The sequence below is a fragment of the Lissotriton helveticus genome, chromosome 5_1 (genome assembly GCF_964261635.1).
Source record: "Lissotriton helveticus chromosome 5_1, aLisHel1.1, whole genome shotgun sequence".
In the NCBI taxonomy this organism is placed as follows: Eukaryota; Metazoa; Chordata; class Amphibia; order Caudata; family Salamandridae; genus Lissotriton; species Lissotriton helveticus.
Window position 1 is genome coordinate 2039958979 of NC_136065.1, and position 16794 is coordinate 2039975772.

At 46.4% G+C, this 16794-nt stretch overlaps 1 protein-coding gene across 1 annotated transcript in view; it reads right to left on the reverse strand.

The window, feature by feature from the left end:
* Positions 1-2793: 2793 nt before the first annotated feature.
* Positions 2794-16794, reverse strand: part of NOTCH4 (notch receptor 4) — a 435421-nt gene continuing 421420 nt past the window's right edge. Inside the window, exon 34 of the mRNA XM_078645863.1 lies at positions 2794-6555. Coding sequence (XP_078501989.1) covers positions 5386-6555 — 1170 coding nt within the window. The 3' untranslated portion in view covers positions 2794-5385. The remainder of the gene's footprint in view (positions 6556-16794) is intronic.

Sequence of the window (16794 nt, forward strand, 5' to 3'; positions counted from 1 at the left end):
CGTTGTCAGCACAACATACCTAAAGAGCAAAGAATTATGGTTACAGGCTGGGGCTGGCACCAGATTTATATTCATGGGAGAATCTTCAACTTTCATCTGGTACTGGCTGCCCGGGGATGATGTCACCTTGCAGCTGATTGGCTGCTCCGACACCTAGTGCAGGGAAGAGAAAGGAAGACGCCGGCTCCAAGCTCAGTGCTGGATCTGTGGTCGGCTGAGGCTGTCTAGGCCGGTGTCTGCGAGTGATCTTTCTGCGGTGTGAGCGGCCATGTGCGCTCTAGGGAGCGTCCCAGAGCCAGGGAGGACGAGAGCACTGGAGGAATGAGGCGGCTCATCTGCAAGGGGATCTTTCATTGTAAGTTGCAGAGCCTGATGGAGCAGAGAGTGTAGGGAGTGTTTGAGGATGTGCATCCGAGAATTTCATGCTCGAGACCCAGCCCGGGATTTCCCCATTGATGGGGGCACACTGGAGCTGAATATTAGGTTAGCTTCAGGTGTCGTTCTTCTGCCCTATTTTGTTTAAACATTTTTTTGCGTTTAGTGTGGCAGCGTGTACTTGGCTCATTTTAAACCGCAGCTTATTAACGCAAATCTGTATTTCAATAACACCTCCATTTGATTCGACATACGGCCAAATCAGTGCAGCCTTGGAATAGACACCGTGGCATGTTCATTCTGATTCACAGACTTCCAAAGGAAAATGTTTCATTCATTATTGCAGTACTTTTTGTAATATACCCAATTTGTATATATAATGCCAAGGATTGTTTGTGCTCTAGTGCATGTGAGTGTCGAATGATATGAAATGAGTATTAGATACACACAAACAATGTTCTGACGATGCTTTGGTTAATTAAGTTCTTGATATTTTCACGTTCCGATATCATTGATACTGGATGTTTGCTCACATTAATTTTATTTCATCATGGCTGCCCTGTTCCTGATTTTCATTTGCTTGCACTCTTGTCAATACCTTGCTGACTTATTAAAAAGCCTAAAGTGGGTTGGCACTTTTATACTCTATTAATTGTGCCACCAGCTCCTAGTTTCTTGCTGCTACTTTGCATGGGATGCGATATCAGTAATAAGTCGGGATTGATTCATGACACTTTTTTTTCATTTAAACTGAGGGTCTGATTTATTGCTTTGAATTGGGTTGTGTGTACTTAGCCTGAAAGTGTTGAGCGCCCTAGTAATTGATTTTTCCTGGTTTCCAAATTCAAAGTGTTGAATTGGGTTGTGTTTGAAGTAGGCACGTGCTGCATGCTCTTCCTTACTCTGTTTGCTTGATGTTGCCAAATTCCACGTGTGCCGCATTTCGTCCTTGGAGTATCTGTTTAAAAGTTCTCCTTTTCATTTCTTTTCTTTCTGCTTGTGCCACCTCCCCTATTCATACACTATTGCCTGCATTGTTTATAGTACAATCCTATGACCTGCCTCACTGTATGCCTGTCTTGAATACATCAACCCCTGCTGATGCCTATTCTCCACTTTGTTCTCCTACATCCTTTGACTTCAATCTTCTCTAATGTTATGCCATTCTCGTCGTGTCCCTGTCAAACATTTCTATTCCAGACTGTGTGTGTGGCTCTCTGTGTGTGTGTGTGTGTGGCTCTCTGTGTGTGTGGGGCTCTATGTGTGTGAGGCTCTGTGTGTGTGTGGGGGGGTTCTGTGTGTGTGTGTGGGGGGGCTTTGTTTGTGTGTGGGGGGTCTCTGTGTGTGGGGCTCTGTGTGTGTGGCTCTGTGTGTGTGTGTGGCTCAGTGTGTGTGTGTGTGTGTGGCTGTGTGTGTGTGTGGGGGGCTCTGTGTGTGTGGGGGGCTCTGTGTGTGTGTGGGGCTCTTTGTGTGTGGGGCTCTGTGTGTGGGGCTCTGTGTGTGGCTCTGTGTGTGTGGCTCTCTGTGGGTGTGTGGCTCTCTGTGTGTGGCTCTGAGTGTGTGTGTGTGGCTCTGAGTGTGTATGTGTGTGGCTCTGAGTGTGGGTGGCTCTATGTGTGTGTGTGTGGCTCTCTGTGTGTGTGGCTCTGTGTGTGTGGCTCTGTGTCTGTGTGGGGCTCTGTGTGTGTGTGGCTCTGTGTGTGTGTGTGTGTGTGTGGCTCTCTGTGTGTGTGTGGCTCTGTGTGTCTGTGTGGGGCTCTGTGTGTGTGTGGGGCTCTGTGTGGGTCTGTGTGGGTGGGTCTGTGTGGGTGTGGGTCTGTGTGTTTGTGTGTGGCATTTGCAAGAGATTAAGCTATTGCTATTGTAAATGACAATACCATTTATTTATCTGTTTTCAAAACCAACGCATAAATAAAAATGTTGTCATTCACAATGCCAATAACTCTAACTTTTGCAAAGGCGAGACCGTTGCATTGTAAATGCTTGTTCCACTTAGCTTCCAGTCTGATGGTGGTGTGGCTCTAGCAGTGCCAAATGTTTACTTCTTTGCAGCCGCCCCCCCATATTTCATTGACAGAAGTACAAGTGTGACCACCATCCTCTCTTGCTGGTTGCGACCCAGGCTGGTGTAGGAACCCAACAGCTCAGTCGAGTTATTTGGTGCTTGGAGTTGCATGCAGCATGCACATTTATTAAGTGATGTTCTTTAATCCAGAAGCTTACCGGCTGACACCTCAGAATAAAAAATCTTGAAATCATAAGCAAGACACACCAATATGTGCAGGAAAGCACACCCAGAACACCAAAGGGGTGTGCTAGAGCCCTCAGGTGTCACTGAGATCCTCAGGACATGTTCTGTTGCAACACAGCTTGCATGATTGACAGCGAAACTCAAAACAAACGAACTCTACACACGAGTAAATGCAAAGATAATATAATTTCATATACACAAAAGTCTAGGTATCAATATCACAGATGGAAGCTGAAGCTGAAGAGGAATGAACCAGATGTCATCTCATTCACGGTTTGTGCACCAAGATGCTTTCCCAGCGTTCACAGTTACTCCTGAGACAATGTCCGGCCAACACATCGACACTCTTTTTCATCATGCACAGATACTCCTGAGATAACGTCTGGCACACACAACTACTCCAGATATCTTGGTCATCATGCAAAATATTCCGCATATGATACACAGAAACCCCTGCAATAGTATCCAGCAAGTACATATAATCAGGAGGCAGCATCGCGTGTAGAGATACTCCTGAGATCAGATCCATACGTAGATACTCCTGAGACTACATCCAGAGTGCACCGATACCCAAGACAACGTTTTATATGACGTAGATTCCTATTAGTTCAAGTTGCTTTTATTCCTGATTCCCTTGTATTTCGGAGTCTCTCGCCCTCCATCTACCAGTCTCATTCCTTTTTGCATTCCATCTCTCTCAGTCTAGTTCCTGATGTTTGTTCAGCTCTTTTGTCTTGATTCCTTCATCTCTCAGCCTTGTTCCTGATGTTCATCTTAGTTTCTTGACACTCGTCTTTCATCTATCAGCCTGGTTCCTGATGTTCCTTCTAGGTTCCTGACTCTATTCTTCCATCTTTCAGTTTTGTTTCTAATGTCATTCCAGTTTCTTGGCTCTCTCATTCTTCATCTCTGTCTTATTTCTGAAATCTTAGCCAGTTTTTGTTTCGATCACCCAGTTAATCAATTTTATTCTCAGTTGATCTGGATTCTTCACTCGGTTAGACACAACCGTCTTTATCCACCCAGTTTTTCACCGGTGTTCTCAATCCACTCCAATAAAACCCATCTTTCATTGCATGCCTTGGCCTCCCTCTGGTGACCCAACTCCCACAGACTAAATTTTAGAGTCTTTGTGTTTGCAAACAATGTTTTGGCAGTCTAGGTTTTCATATGGGACATTTGAGACTGCGGCATAACGAGTGCTGTTATGATGGGGCTACTATCACCTGATGGACACAGCGGCACTGGCACTGGCCTGCATTTTCTAGTTGAGTATCTAGCTGTTGCCCATTTTCTTGTTTTACACCCTTTTCTTTGCCCCATGGTGCCCTTGCTGCCTTTTGTCTTAATTTTCTTCCTCGCTTTTAGAGTCGGGCTATCTCTCTGCTGTCCATATCTATGTTTTTGTTTCTAGCTTTACATTTATTGGTTTTATTCGTGTTTCTCATGGAAAAATTATTGCCCCAAATCCTTCCTCTATTGTTTTTAAATTATTATCCTTTCCAAGCCCCTGCTGATATTACTCCAATAATCTAGGTACCTTTCTTGGCTCTATTTCTCCCTTTTTTCTAATTTGTTGGTTCTCTGGCTTATACTGTTCCTAGCTCCTGCTCTCTCGCTATGAGTCACATGTCTGTTTCTACAGATTTTGTTGTGACTTTTGCAAGCCCCTTAGTCTTATGCCTGGTTTTGATAATTTTGTAGTAGGTCGGTCTCTCCTTTTGTGTTGTTCTCCCACTGGTGTCTTAATTCTGCCCATCATTATTTGTTTTTTAACCTGTTTTCACTACTCATGTCCAAGCTGTGCCCTCCTTCTGTTTGTCTTATTCCTGGTTCTGCTACTTCTCTCCAATTCCTGTCTCTACTGCTTGAGCCCTGCTCCACTCCAGCCATAACTGTTTCTTACTCTTTCTTCTTCGTTGATTTTAGCTTGTCCACGTTGCCCTAGTGTTGGTATTAATCCTGGGTTCCTCCTTGTTCGCTCTCATTTTGCTAGTTCTCTTCATGTTTTTGGTTGCTTTTTATGCCTTATTCATTTTAATCGTTCTGTTTTTTATTTCCTTTCCTCTTGGACTATTTTTTTGTTCTCTTTATAAACTTGTTATATTTCAACCAAAATCTATTGTTTTATTTCTGGCTCTCTTTCCCTATTTGTTGACTTTTACACACCCTCTTTGGTTTAATTCCTGGTTCTCACTTTCCATTTGTTGACTTTCTTTTCAACTCATCAGACTTAATCTTGGTTCTCCTTCCCATTTGTTGACCTTACAGTGTCTGGTCTTATTGCTGTTTCTCCTTACCCTTTCTTGTCATGCTTCCACCTTCGATAGTTTCGTTCTCTGTGCATCTTTTGTTGGCTTACTCCTAGTTTCCTTCCCCATTTGTTAAATAATTTCTCTTTGATCTCCTGCCTGAGTCCAGACCTTCTTGTGACTGACTAGCGCCATCTTTCTTTTGCTCACCTTCCAGTGCAGGACATACTCCCATGTTCAACGTCTCTCATAATACAACCTTACACATATGTTAACTTTATTTGAATTTGCTGCTAACCACTTAAGGACCAAGAAGATCACAACAAGTTCTTCTAAATATCGCCAAGAGAAGGGGTGTCCAGTGAGAGGAGCTTCTGGACTGCACTGTTCCCCAAAATATATGGTGCTAATAGAACCTTCTCCTCTGAATAAAATGGTCTCCTCTAGCTTTCAAGGTCTTTACACTCCAGGTATATTCGCAGGAGGAAGAAGTCTGTGCCCTGCCCCTCACTTCACGTCAGTAAATGATAGGGGGCTGGGTACACCTTCTGACCAATCAGATTTGTTTGATTGAGGTGAGGAGCTGGACCACTGGTCACGTGACTCTGGTGAGGGAGTCAGAAAGGGGTGGTGGGAGCGGCAGGGTGGGGTGGGGTCAGCACCAGGTGGGGAGGGGTACCCATGCTGCGATGGGGGAGTCAAATAGAGGCTGCCCTCCTTGAGATGGCTCTGGCTCCCACCGGTTGCTCCTTTCTCTTGTATTCTTGAAGTTTCAAAGGATGGCTTGCGACTGCCCAGATTTAATTTCTGAACTTGGGTGGGATTGGCCTGCGGAAAGGCAGCTTCGGAAACTGGTGGCATGCTTGGAGGCTGCTGTGGGGCTTCATGCAGTGGTTGGCAGGCGAGGTGGTGAATTGGCTGCTGCGGCATGGCACCCGCGTAGGCTACATTGGGCATAGAGCAGTGAGAACCACTGCCCTGGGTGGGAGTCACTGCAGCTCCGTAGCAGTGTCCACTCTGGTGGCTACAGCCCTGAGGAACTGTAGCCTCCCGCGTCCTATGCTGGCCCAGTGCCACCCACTCACATGGCCGGTTGGCCCAGTGGCTGCCAGAAAAGGAGCTGCTTCTGCTGCCCAGGAACTGCTGGCAGGCATCGGACATCATCTGGTCACATGGCATCCCAAAGCTGATGAACCCTTGCGCTGGGTGGCCGGGGTGGCAGTAGTGAGTGTCGAGGGGATGGAGGCCACAGAACGAGGGCGCGTGCAGGACTGGGCTCCTCAGTGGAGCTGGGTGCGCGTAGTAGGGGTTGTTGAGGTCGATCTGTGGTGGAGGCACTTTTCGTGGTAGTGGAACAGCTTCGGAGTGCGGAGACTCGCTCTCAATGCCAGAGGAAGGACTTTTGGCTGATGGCTTACGATTCTTTCGGAGTTGGTTGCGGGCCTGGTAGCAGCTAGAAGTGGGAGAGGTGGCAGGAGCAGAACCGCTCTGGCTCAGCATGGCAGCGCTGTAGTCATCCAGCAAGCAGATGATGTCTTGATGCATGCGGTCACGAGCCACATCTCGTGGCAGGCGGCCCATGTGATCTGGTATGTCGCGGTTAGCCATGTGCTCCAGAAGGACCTTGGTGGTCTCGTAGCTTCCCTCCCGGGCTGCGAGAAAGAGGGGTGTTTGCTCCTGGAAAGAGAAAAAACTGTTACATGAGGTATGTGACTGGCTGCAAAACTACAATTCAGAAAAAGAGCGTCTTGAATTAAAAAAAACTAGACATGGAAATGCTTGATGCGAGAAACGGAGCTTCACGGACGCCAGTCAAAGCTTAACGTGCGAAATGGAGCTTCATAGTTGGCTGCAAAGCTTTAAGTGAGGTACAGAAATGATTGGCTGCCAAAGCTTTATTAGAGAAACAGAAATGATGATTGGGTGTTAATGCTTGAAGTGAGAAACAGAATGATGATTGGCTGTTAAAGCTTTAAGTGAAAAACAGAAATGATGATTGTCTGTTAATGCTTGAAGTGAGAAACAGAAATGATGATTGGCTGTTAAAGCTTTAAGTGAGAAACAGAAATGATGATTGGTTGACAAAGCAGGAACTTAGAAATAAAGAAAACCAATTAGCTTCACAAATACTTATTAAGAAATAGATTCTTGATTTGCTTCCAGTGTTTCGCATAACAAATCCCTTTGTTTTAATGGCTCGGGAAACTACAAGTGAGAAATCAAGCTTTTAGATGGGCTGGAAAAAGTTGATGTATGAAACCGAGCTTAGTGCTTGAGAGGAAAAGGTTGGATTTAGAAATAGAGCTTTGTGATTGATTGCCAATGACTGAATTCTAAACTAGAGATTGATCGTTGGTGGCAAAGCTTACATCTAATTCGTGTATATCCTACAATCATTCTCCAGGACCCTGGCGTGTGCCATCATCTGACTGCACCATCCTTTTAGGTGCCACCCAGAGTCAAAAGAAATATTTAATGACTTCTAAATAAGAATTAATCATCCATTTATAACGATGTATGATAGGGTAACATCAAATCTCTTGCTCGTGATCATGTGCTTTTAACTTGAGCGGTCTTCGTTATCTTTCCCCTGTACCCAACCAATGCCCTTCTTCATGGGGCAAACATCAAATATGTTTATTTGTTCAAGCACATAGGCCCAGATATACAAAAATCTTTTGCCTCAGGTTTGCATTCATTTTTTTTTTAACTCAGACGCGACCCGAAGGCTTCTGAAGAGATTTAAAAACCAATGAAAACCATGATTTGGGTTGGTTTGCAACCCAAAGTAACGCAGTTCAATGCGCTGCCTTGTGCTAATTTGCATCAGGCAGGCGTTCTGTGGGTGGTGCATTTGCCTCATGTGGCACCACCCATGGGTTTTGATGCATATCCCTATCAACAAAATTTCTCTCGACATGGATTTAAGCCAAAACCCGGCGCCTCACGGAGGCTGCCGTAATAAGGAGAAATATTTCCATTTCTCCTCATTTTTTTCCTCTTTGCATAAGTGCTGTATTCTGCAGCACACATACATAGAAGAAATAGCCTTAGAGGACAGTTTTTTTTTTGCAAGAAGGCACCCCGTCCTGCACAACAACTATCCTGAACACAACGCAGACACTCTTGCACTATGGCGCATGGGTACCTGCATTGGTGCAAGGCTGCATAAAGTGCACCTTTGCATAGAGAGAGCAGAAATGTGTGATTTCTTTGTAGACACCGCACAGCTCTGCTCTGTCCCTTTCATGCAGAGGAGGGCAGCAACTTTGCTTGCTTCTTTGTGTTGCTATAGTTGCCGGATGAATCAGATGTCCGATTTCATTTTAACCTATGGTACATCGTTAAAAAAGGATAAAATGAACAATAAAACTTGAGCAGAGAGCCTAACTGCTTGTACTTTTTCTACTGAAAATGCAGGCCAAGTGCAAAGCATATAAGGGAATGTAGGAGGAGAATCTACAGCTCAGCTGCACGTCACACCGACTAAAGACTTCTGGTGCTCTGGTGGGAAGCTCACAGGGTGAGCTCCTGCCGGAATCCCCCATCCGATGCCATCCTGCAGGCGATTAGGCCCAGGGAGCACCGGTGAGCTCCGATGGAACCCCTCTGGACTCCCCAGTGTTGAGTGCTGTGTCCAGAGAAATGAACAGAGCTGGTTTTGTCAGTCACCGTCTGATGGCCACAGAGACGCGTGTGGCCATCCTGATGTCGAAGGAGGGCTGTGACTCGCGGCCAGGCGAGACCCAAAGGCACAAAGGCCTGCTGCCAAGAGAGGCCTGGAGCCTGAGACTAGCGGCAGGAGTGATGGAGTAGCGAGATGCCCCCCCCCCCCCCAGGGGTGCCTCGAGGACAGACCCTGCGGCATGGAGGACGGGACCCAGTGGCTCTGTGGGTGCTTGAGCCCCACAGGAGGCCTGGCTTTGTGGCATGAGCTCAAGAGTAGCCTCGGGATCCAGCACGCCACCTTTGCCCACCACCACCCGGCCTTCTACCCCTTCGACCATCACCAGCTTGGGGATCCCTCCAGGTCCAAGATCACCGCCTGTGAGTGCAACAGCACCTTGAATGCTTGGCGGACCGTGTACCGCAAGAACCCCAGCAGGCGTTATGTCGCAAGCACAACACAACTTCAGCAATGCATGTTGTGGCCTATTTCCAATACACTGCGTCACTCCTTACGCCTGCTTCAAGCAGCCTTAAGGTTTTGATGCAGTGGCATCTTAAAAGTCACGCAGTGAAATCTTGTAGATTTCACTGCGTCACGTTTACGAGGCTTTCCTGCGTGAGAACGCCTACCATGCATACATTATACCTGACACAGGTATTATGTCAGGCAGGGCTTTACAATGTGACACATCTCCCTAGATGAGTAACGTAATAAATTTGCAGCATTTTTTACGCCGCTGTTGCATCACAAAAGTAACGCAACAGCAGCCTATAAGTGACGCAAGAGGCTTGTAAATCTGCCCCGTAATATATAATAATCCAACCCTAGTTGCTTCAACTCTTAAAATGTAATCTTGAGTGAATTTGCAACTTGTTTATATGTAAATCTAACCACTAGTATCTGTAGTAGACTTGTGTACTTACTACCATTCTTATGTGATTTTAGAGTTTATCTATTTGTATCTGTTATGTTATTCATGTACTATGAAGTCCTTATGTAATGTAACTGGTTCTATTGTAAAGCGCTCTGACACCTTCGGGTAAAGTTTGCGCTATATAAAAATGCATTTATATATAAATAAGAGCAAAATTGTGGGATCCAGGGAATATCATTGTTTGATAATGATTAATTGCCTCCATTAGGGTGCTGACAATCACAGGAAAGAATGGTACCTTACTTTTACTTACACTTAACTTTGTGCTGTGGAGAGCTGCCTTTGAGACTAAGGGGCATATGTATCATCTGTTTTTTAGTCGCAAACGCTGCGATTCGCAAAAAGGCCGCGTTTGCCACAAAAATGCGATGTATGATTAAAATCGCATTGCAAAATTAAGGAATCGCAAATTTGCGATTACTTAATTTTGCTTCAGCATTTAAGGAATCGCAAATTGTTATTCCTTAAATGCTATGTATGAAGGACCCAAATTGTGCAAATTCTCATTAAGAAATCGCAAATTACCACCAACTTGAAGTTGGTGGTAATTTGCGATTTCTTTCACAAATGCACTTTATGGCATTTCAGGGGTGCATCGGGGTGTCCTTATGACACCCTTGAAATTATTCTCAATTTGGCGACGCAAATTGAGAATAACTTCCCATTCATTCCTATGGGCCTCCTGGCCCATAGAAATGAATGGGAAAGGATTCCTTAATTGCGATTTGCAATTTGCTAATCGCAATTAAGGAATATTAAGAAATCGCAAATTTGCGATTTTTTACATACATCCCTATTTGCAGTTCTCAAATAGCGATTTCTAAAAAATCGCTATTTGAGAATCGCAAATCAGGAGGTTGATACATATGGCCCATAAGGCTGACGCAAAATTAAGGAATCGCAAATTTGCGATTCCTTAATTTTGCAATGCGATTTTAATCATACATCACATTTTCCGATTTTTTAGCGTTTGCGACTAAAAACACGGATGATACATATGCCCCATAATCACACAATCATTTTTCTAGAAAGTCTTCTATAGTGCATGACTTAACCTGTAGCACGAGTATTTTAAAAGTCAAATTTGTTGAATAGAGTGCCCTACTCTAGCTCCTGAAAGACACTTAACAAAGCAGTGTTCTTTGGTGTACCACTGTTTGAATTGCACAATGTGAAACAAGGAAACCTCAATGAAATCACAGTTTCCTATATAAACAATTGTGTGATCCAAAGGGAAATAATGTACCTTAGTGTGCATCATTGTGCTTGACTGGTAAATCTAAGACAACTTGAAGTAATTCAGTTTTTAATGTGTGCTGGAGATTTTATGGCCGCAGCATTTTTGTGTTACTATGGATTTCCCCCATATATATATATATATATATATATATATATATATATTTCAAGGTGGCTCTTGGCCAAGGAAGGCACACACAGCGGGTGGAAATTATCCTAGTTTATTTGCATCAGAGGTCCACAATCACCGTCATTTCATCTGTTTGGCCGACGCGTTTCGATGCTGTTCACATCTTCTTCCTGGGCAGTGATGACAAAAAACGGCATTTCATTCCCAACCCACTTTCCGCTTTAGTAGTGACTGGAGGTGGGTGTGTCCGCTTAGTAGCTCATGGTTTCTGGGATACGTAGTTTTAACTCATAGTGAGTTCCGTTTTGTCACCATATTTTACACAGTCTTACGGTGGTAAGTGACTTCACCATAAGATTCCAAGCACCACAGTGTGCTCCGATGTTTTGTGTTCCTCCGCAGTGTTGCAATCCCGCTGTGCCGATTGACCAGAATTGCATTGGTTGACACGGCTCCTGACACCAGCGGCTCCTTCCTCCTTTCCTAGGCGGTGCTCCTCCATACGACGAGCAGTCGCAGCAAATGTTTGTATTTCAAGGTGGCTCTTGGCCAAGGATGGCACACACAGCGGGTGGAAATTATCCTAGTTTATTTGCATCAGAGGTCCACAATCACCGTCATTTCATCTGTTTGGCCGACGCGTTTCGATGCTGTTCACATCTTCTTCCTGGGCAGTGATGACAAAAAACGGCATTTCATTCCCAACCCACTTTCCGCTTTAGTAGTGACTGGAGGTGGGTGTGTCCGCTTAGTAGCTCATGGTTTCTGGGATACGTAGTTTTAACTCATAGTGAGTTCCGTTTTGTCACCATATTTTACACAGTCTTACGGTGGTAAGTGACTTCACCATAAGATTCCAAGCACCACAGTGTGCTCCGATGTTTTGTGTTCCTCCGCAGTGTTGCAATCCCGCTGTGCCGATTGACCAGAATTGCATTGGTTGACACGGCTCCTGACACCAGCGGCTCCTTCCTCCTTTCCTAGGCGGTGCTCCTCCATACGACGAGCAGTCGCAGCAAATGTTTGTATTTCAAGGTGGCTCTTGGCCAAGGAAGGCACACACAGCGGGTGGAAATTATCCTAGTTTATTTGCATCAGAGGTCCACAATCACCGTCATTTCATCTGTTTGGCCGACGCGTTTCGATGCTGTTCACATCTTCTTCCTGGGCAGTGATGACAAAAAACGGCATTTCATTCCCAACCCACTTTCCGCTTTAGTAGTGACTGGAGGTGGGTGTGTCCGCTTAGTAGCTCATGGTTTCTGGGATACGTAGTTTTAACTCATAGTGAGTTCCGTTTTGTCACCATATTTTACACAGTCTTACGGTGGTAAGTGACTTCACCATAAGATTCCAAGCACCACAGTGCCCACAAAACATCGGAGCACACTGTGGGTTGGGAATGAAATGCCGTTTTTTGTCATCACTGCCCAGGAAGAAGATGTGAACAGCATCGAAACGCGTCGGCCAAACAGATGAAATGACGGTGATTGTGGACCTCTGATGCAAATAAACTAGGATAATTTCCACCCGCTGTGTGTGCCTTCCTTGGCCAAGAGCCACCTTGAAATACATATATATATATATATATATATATATATATATATATATATATATATATATATATATAATCATTGCTGCATAATTTGCAGATTTTAAGAAAATTAAATTATTTTGTACCCCAACTGATCAAAAGTTACTAAAAGATATGTAGCATTAGTGAAGCAACAGAGCGACAGGCATTTTGCAAAATAGAGCTAATAACCTTTCAGTTGCCTTTCAGTTGCTGATTGCTGTATTCAGTGGTGCTAGACGAGTATTAATAAGGTACAAATGTCACTCAGGCTTTTGATGAGAGTGGGGGAGGGTGGGTATCGCCCTGCTTCTGAAGGTGGTACATGACAGTCTGTTTTGATCAGGACTACTTTGCTCTGAATCCATCCCTGGTGATAGGGGCCCAACCCCCTGTATTGTCAATTGTTACAAATTCCCCTCCCAGCCAATGAGAGAAGCACTCTAGGTAATCGTGACATGTGGAATGGAGTCAGAGAGAGGTCTACCCTGCAACAGGTTGATGCTGTTCCATCACTGCAGAGAGCAATGGGCACCGCGTTTAACAACATTGGATCTTCCCAGTGACCCTCTGTTTGTGACCACTGAGCCCGAGAGGCATTCCTGAAATGCGGCATGTGGAGCTGGGCATGGGGTACTATGGCAATGCAGGAGGCCATCATGCCTACGTCCTGACGGTGAGTTGGCAACTAGGCTGAGAAAGAGTTAAAAGCTGCTGGAACACCCTCCGCTGGCTTTTCTTGTGACCGGATAAGAACAGACCCAGGTGGAATTTGTGATTCTAGGCCATGAAGTGGGGAAATCAAAGCTTGGGTGTGGTCTAGGCATTGTTGTTTGCCTGCACTTTCGATCAACCAATCATCGAAGTAGGGGAAAACGTGGATGTCTCCCTCCTTAGATGGGTGCCTATCACTTCTAGGCTATTTGTGAGGGCCCTTGGAGTGATGTTTACCCCAAAGCGAAGCACTTTGAATTGGTAATGGTGTCCACTTACCACAAAGTAGAGGTAGCGCCAGTGGGTGGGTTGGATAGGGTTATGAAAGTAACTGCAAACACAACAATGATGGACAGAATGTGGATCAATGTCACACATTCACCCCAGTCAAAAGATCTGGGCCCAAATCCATCGTTTTTCCACTCCACACCACCCTGTGTTAGACAATGGCGATATGCAAATCAGCGCTGACCCTGTTGCCCAATGGGAACAGTCCAGTCCGAACTACAAAAGCCATGTCCTTCCCAGAACGGAAACAAGCATCCGAGGACCGGCCTGGTTTCGAGGTAACACCTCTCATCAGCCCGGCTAGCTTGATTCCAGTGGTGTGGAGTGTCTGGGACTCACGTCTGAGCATCCCCAGTACACTTAGAGCGGTAACTGCAAACACAACAATGATGGACAGAATGTGGATCAATGTCACACATTCACCCCAGTCAAAAGATCTGGGCCCAAATCCATCGTTTTTCCACTCCACACCACCCTGGGTTAGACAATGGCGATATGCAAATCAGCGCTGACCCTGTTGCCCCATGGGAACAGTCCAGTCTGAACTACAAAAGCCATGTCCTTCCCAGAACGGAAACAAGCATGCGAGGACCGGCCCGGTTTCGAGGTAACACCTCTCATCAGCCCGGCTAGCTTGATTCCAGTGGTGTGGAGTGTCTGGGACTCACGTCTGAGCATCCCCAGTACACTTAGAGCGGTAACTGCAAACACAACAATGATGGACAGAATGTGGATCAATGTCACACATTCACCCCAGTCAAAAGATCTGGGCCCAAATCCATCGTTTTTCCACTCCACACCACCCTGGGTTAGACAATGGCGATATGCAAATCAGCGCTGACCCTGTTGCCCCATGGGAACAGTCCAGTCCGAACTACAAAAGCCATGTCCTTCCCAGAACGGAAACAAGCATCCGAGGACCGGCCCGGTTTCGAGGTAACACCTCTCATCAGCCCGGCTAGCTTGATTCCAGTGGTGTGGAGTGTCTGGGACTCACGTCTGAGCATCCCCAGTACACTTAGAGCGGTAACTGCAAACACAACAATGATGGACAGAATGTGGATCAATGTCACACATTCACCCCAGTCAAAAGATCTGGGCCCAAATCCATCGTTTTTCCACTCCACACCACCCTGGGTTAGACAACGGCGATATGCAAATCAGCGCTGACCCTGTTGCCCCATGGGAACAGTCCAGTCCGAACTACAAAAGCCATGTCCTTCCCAGAACGGAAACAAGCATCCGAGGACCGGCCCGGTTTCGAGGTAACACCTCTCATCAGCCCGGCTAGCTTGATTCCAGTGGTGTGGAGTGTCTGGGACTCACGTCTGAGCATCCCCAGTACACTTAGAGCGGTAACTGCAAACACAACAATGATGGACAGAATGTGGATCAATGTCACACATTCACCCCAGTCAAAAGATCTGGGCCCAAATCCATCGTTTTTCCACTCCACACCACCCTGGGTTAGACAATGGCGATATGCAAATCAGCGCTGACCCTGTTGCCCCATGGGAACAGTCCAGTCCGAACTACAAAAGCCATGTCCTTCCCAGAACGGAAACAAGCATCCGAGGACCGGCCCGGTTTCGAGGTAACACCTCTCATCAGCCCGGCTAGCTTGATTCCAGTGGTGTGGAGTGTCTGGGACTCACGTCTGAGCATCCCCAGTACACTTAGAGCGGTAACTGCAAACACAACAATGATGGACAGAATGTGGATCAATGTCACACATTCACCCCAGTCAAAAGATCTGGGCCCAAATCCATTGTTTTTCCACTCCACACCACCCTGGGTTAGACAATGGCGATATGCAAATCAGCGCTGACCCTGTTGCCTCATGGGAACAGTCCAGTCCGAACTACAAAAGCCATGTCCTTCCCAGAACGGAAACAAGCATCCGAGGACCGGCCCGGTTTCGAGGTAACACCTCTCATCAGCCCGGCTAGCTTGATTCCAGTGGTGTGGAGTGTCTGGGACTCACGTCTGAGCATCCCCAGTACACTTAGAGCGGTAACTGCAAACACAACAATGATGGACAGAATGTGGATCAATGTCACACATTCACCCCAGTCAAAAGATCTGGGCCCAAATCCATCGTTTTTCCACTCCACACCACCCTGGGTTAGACAATGGCGATATGCAAATCAGCGATGACCCTGTTGCCCCATGGGAACAGTCCAGTCCGAACTACAAAAGCCATGTCCTTCCCAGAACGGAAACAAGCATCTGAGGACCGGCCAGGTTTCGAGGTAACACCTCTCATCAGCCCGGCTAGCTTGATTCCAGTGGTGTGGAGTGTCTGGGACTCACGTCTGAGCATCCCCAGTACACTTAGAGCGGTAACTGCAAACACAACAATGATGGACAGAATGTGGATCAATGTCACACATTCACCCCAGTGGGTTATGAAAGTAGGCACCCTTGAGATCAAGCGCCATCATGTAGTTGCCTTGTCAAAGCAGAAGGATGACATCCTGCAGGGTTGTTATGTGGAACTGTTCGGACAGGATATATCGATTGAGGGGACCGAGGGCCAAGAGTTGGCCTAAGGGAGCAGTCCTTCTTGGGGATGAGGAAGTAAAGAGAGTAGACACCCTTTCCCTGGTGGTGAGGCGGCACTGTTTCTATGGCTTGTTTGTGGGGGAGATTTTGGAACTCTTCCTCTGGTAGGCTGAGATGTTCTCTGCTGGCGGTATGTGTGAAAAGCTCAAGGTAGTAGCCATGGTGAACCACCACAACTACCCATTGGTCTGACTTGATTTCCTCCCAGCGAGAGAGGAAATCTTGCAATACACCCCAACACGAGATATGGGATTGGTGGGAGGTGGGGGCAAGTCGATGCTTTGAGGTGGAAGTTCCTTTGCTGGAGAAGCCCCTCCCCTTGCGTTTGTTGTTATTGCCCCTGTAGGAACCCCTGGTGTGGCCTATGTCCTCTTGTTGGCTGAACGACTGCTGCTGCCAATGGTATGAATGGCTGGGATCAAGGCAAGGGGTCTTTGTGCCTTCCAGAGGCTGCTGCCTCCACAAGGAGCCTTTGGGGCACCAGTTTGTTAATATCAGTGTCCCTCTTTATCTTCTCCAGTATCTCATCAACCATCAGCTCAAATAGGTGTTTTATATCAAAGGGCCGGCTGAGGAGATGCTGTTGGACCCAAGATGCACAACCAGGCATGGTGTCTAATAAGCGAGCTGGTGTTAATGACCTGAGAGGCTGTGTCCGAGGCATCAAGGGCGCAACGGATGGTGGCGCTGGAGATGGTCCTGTCCTCAGTCTCTGTCTCCTCCCCTCTGAAATGTTTGGAGAGATGTTTGATCAACTCCTGCATTTCTTCCAACTGTGGCCCACTCTAGCAGGAGTGGAGTGCCAT